The sequence below is a fragment of the Cyclopterus lumpus genome, chromosome 13, assembly GCF_009769545.1.
Source record: "Cyclopterus lumpus isolate fCycLum1 chromosome 13, fCycLum1.pri, whole genome shotgun sequence".
In the NCBI taxonomy this organism is placed as follows: domain Eukaryota; kingdom Metazoa; phylum Chordata; class Actinopteri; order Perciformes; family Cyclopteridae; genus Cyclopterus; species Cyclopterus lumpus.
The window spans coordinates 10,774,551-10,778,244 of record NC_046978.1 but is presented as its reverse complement, the minus strand read 5'-3'; the positions used below and the strand labels follow the sequence as shown (position 1 = coordinate 10,778,244).

At 44.8% G+C, this 3,694-nt stretch overlaps 1 protein-coding gene across 1 annotated transcript; it reads left to right on the top strand.

Annotated features, from left to right (window-relative positions):
- The first annotated feature begins 258 nt into the window (after positions 1-258).
- Positions 259-2,789, top strand: lpar6a (lysophosphatidic acid receptor 6a). Its single transcript, XM_034549176.1, has one exon. The coding sequence runs from the start codon at positions 1,056-1,058 to the stop codon at positions 2,154-2,156; it is 1,101 nt and encodes a 366-aa protein (XP_034405067.1). The 5' UTR covers positions 259-1,055; the 3' UTR covers positions 2,157-2,789.
- The last annotated feature ends 905 nt before the right edge of the window (positions 2,790-3,694 follow it).

Genomic DNA, 3,694 nt, shown 5'->3' with positions numbered 1-3,694 from the left:
GCTCTCTCACTGCTCAAACATTTGTTTAAAAATGATGTACCGGTATTTCATTCGCATTTATTGATGTATGAATATGTGTTCATAGTGACAGTATTCCAGCAAATGTTGAGCATGTATTGTGAACTTTCGATGAATTCCCTCACCATGCTGAGTGGTTGATTCCTACTCTAACTGGAGAGCAAACAAAGGAGTAGGAGGGGTTAGATAGGAGGCAGTGGGAGGGGTTACCACAGCTGCTCTCCCTTCCAAAGTACAAAAACTGCCTGTGATACCGGCACAAAGGAGAAGTAGAGCATAGTCTGAGTGTGATGCGTGCTGAGAGAATGCTCGGGAGGCTGTCAGAGTGAAGAGAGACAACCGGGGGAAAGAGAGAGAGAGTTACTGAGTGACTTCCAGAAACAGAGGGAAACCGTGAGACGCTCACATTGTGACACACTCAAAGCTCCAGAGCTCCTTTGAATGAGCCTGGTGGTTTGTGGTGAAGACCTTGTGAGAGGGGGAAAGCCAATAACAACTTTGCCGCTTTCGGAACTGAAAAGGCCAAAAACACAGGACTCAGTTTTTGACAAAGAGAAAGGATTTCGCCATGTGGACATCACTCTATGGTGCCTGAATGTGGATTTGCCATCATTTCTTTTGTGGACTCAGCGGCTCGTGGTAATTGTTTGACTGATCCATCTGCGTAAGTGAAGCTCAATCTGCAACTTGTGGGCCTGCTCGGGAGACAGGACAGGGGGGAGGGGAGGACGCTCCTGCCTGAATCTCTGTCCTCTGGGAGGGGTCTTTTCAATATGAGGTAACCCCCGAAATAGCCACACCAAGACAGGGACTCATGTTGACCATGTGCAGCAGTCCTCTCTAACATGGGCAGTTGTGTTGGAAAGAAACCTTTGTACCAATGGCCGGATTATCAGATGAGAGACTGTCTTTAAATGTATCGACTGTTCTGTGCTTTACTCTCCATTCATGGTGAATTCATTGTGCAGGGCAGCCCTTTCATTATATAGCTATTACATAAGAGACACCCCTCGTCCCTCCACTCTTTGTCTCTCAGGATGTACAACAGTACCCTCCCTCCCGACAACTTAACCCAGCACTGGGCTGAAAACAGCTCGGCAAACAGTTCTACCTGCGACAAGAACGATGGGTTCAAATACCCGTTGTACAGCACCGTCTTCAGCATCGTGTTTGTGGTGGGACTGATCACCAACGCTGTGGCCATTTACATATTCACCTGCTCCCTGAAGCTGAGGAACGAGACCACGACCTACATGATGAACTTGGTTGTGTCTGACCTGCTGTTTGTCTTCACGCTACCTCTGAGGGTCTTCTACTTCATCAACCAGAACTGGCCTTTCGGAGGCATGCTCTGCAAGGTCTCCGTCTCGCTCTTCTATACCAACATGTATGGCAGCATCCTCTTTCTCACCTGCATCAGTGTGGATCGCTTCCTAGCCATCGTGTACCCTTTTCGCTCAAGGGCGCTTCGGACCAAGCGCAACGCCAAGATAGTGTGCGTTGCCGTGTGGGTGTTGGTGCTGTCCGGGAGTCTCCCCACTGGATTCATGTTGGAGACCACCTCACCCCACTACAACAAGACTAACGCCATGTTCTGCTTCGAGAACTTCTCCTCCAAGCAGTGGAAAGCTCACCTGTCCAAAATGGTGATATTCATAGAGACGGTGGGCTTCGTCATCCCGCTTCTCCTCAACGTGTGTTGCTCCATCATGGTGCTGCAGACTCTGCGCCAGCCCCAGACCATCAGTCGTGGGGGGAAGCTGAACAAAACAAAGATCCTGCGCATGATTATTGTGCACCTCTTTATTTTTTGCTTCTGCTTCATCCCCTACAATGTGAACTTGGTTTTCTATGCTTTGGTCCGCACTAACACTTTAAAAGGCTGCTTTGTGGAGTCGGTGGTCCGGACGATCTACCCGATAGCCCTCTGCATTGCTGTGTCCAACTGCTGCTTTGATCCCATTGTTTACTATTTCACCTCGGAGACCATCCAGAACTCCATCAAGTGGAAGTCTCAGGTGAACCGTTCGTACGACGTCAAGTTCTCCGAGGCGCTGCAGTCAGAAACCAGCACCAACCTGCAGAGCAGCCTGAGGAATCTCAAAGCTAAAGTCTTCCACAATGAGTCGTCAGTGTGATGGCGCGGTTCCTACGCACAACATGAAAGGTATTACATCCATCCATCCTTCGAAAAATGAACCTCCTTGAGACAACGGGAAGTTTATTTGTTTTTGGTGTGCTTTATGGAACACCTGTCAAAGAGGTATTATCTTCATCTCAGGGCAAATGTTTGTACTTGTCGCCGACAACCTCGGCGCTGCAGTATTACTGCTACATGCATCTGTGGATTGCTTATTACTACTCACTCATTTTCCTTTCCTGTGGAGTATTTTGTAAATGTGTTCAGCACAATTACTCTGCAGGTGACTTTGAGGGAATCTGATCTTTGAACAAAAGGACAGTTCTGATGTTGAATGCTACTTTTGCCTGTATAATTGTACATGTCTGTGGTAAGTTTTGGTGCTAACTTTAGATTAGCATCTATTAAATTAACAAAGTTATATCAAGATATAGATTGTACAGGGCTTCTCTTTTTTTAATTTTTTTTATTGTGAATTACAAATAGGTCACCAAAGTGCCTTTTTTGTTCTTGCACCATTTCATTATCGCCTATGTCTTTATTGACCATTAAATGCACTTACACAGAATTCCAGTATTCCATACTGCTCCCATGCCACAGTAATGAATAAAAGTCAAGTACTGTTTAAAACAAAAAATTGTACCTGAAACCTTTTGTCATTTAAATGTAGTTAAATGAAGCTGGAAAAGGAAGGATTTTATATGTTGAGCATGGACCAAAATGACAATACCTGTTTATTTACAACATTAATCCTCATGACCGTTTCCACAAGTCAGGTGAAAATTGTAAGGTAGTTACTTGATAGGCCCTAGTGCACACTAATAGTTATGAAGCACACACACCATTAGGCGGGTTATATCATGTTTGTGCTGCATGCAAATGAGGAGGCCAAGAAGTGGAAGTAGACAGTCTGATGGAGTAAGTCTGACTCACTGCAGGGGGGGTAGCTTCCTGTGTGGACACCAGTGGTGAAGGAGAGGAAGTCTTTATTAATAGCAACTGTTCATTTCCAGGCCAACATTAAATGTGGTGTAAAACCCGCCAGGTTTAAATCAACATAATTGTATGTCTGTATGCCATTATGATGTCTGCTTAAACATAGTGAGAGTAGATGGGAGTGAAGTGCAGTGTCTTTTATGTTTAACTTATCCGAGATAGGAATCCCATTTTATCATCCTAGAACATTTTCTTTTCCTCCTCCACAAGGACACAGTCTTTGTAATGTCGTCACTGCAGAAGCTGGTCTTTTGATCAACAGGGAATTAAAATTTAAACAATTATGTGGCATAATTTGAAAAGATTGTTGCTCACGGCCTCATGGGAAAAAAAAAACTTCTATTTGCAGTTTGATAGAACTGCAAATAGAACAACTTTACAAGTGATATGTCATCAGTGAGTTAACACAGTGTGAGAGTGAAGAACAAGAAAGCAACATGGCACTTTAGCTTTATTGATAGCCTGAAGGTCAGGCAGCGGCACTTTATTCATACTCCACCTATAACTCTGGTTCTGGAGCCATGTGAGGGACTCAAAGGC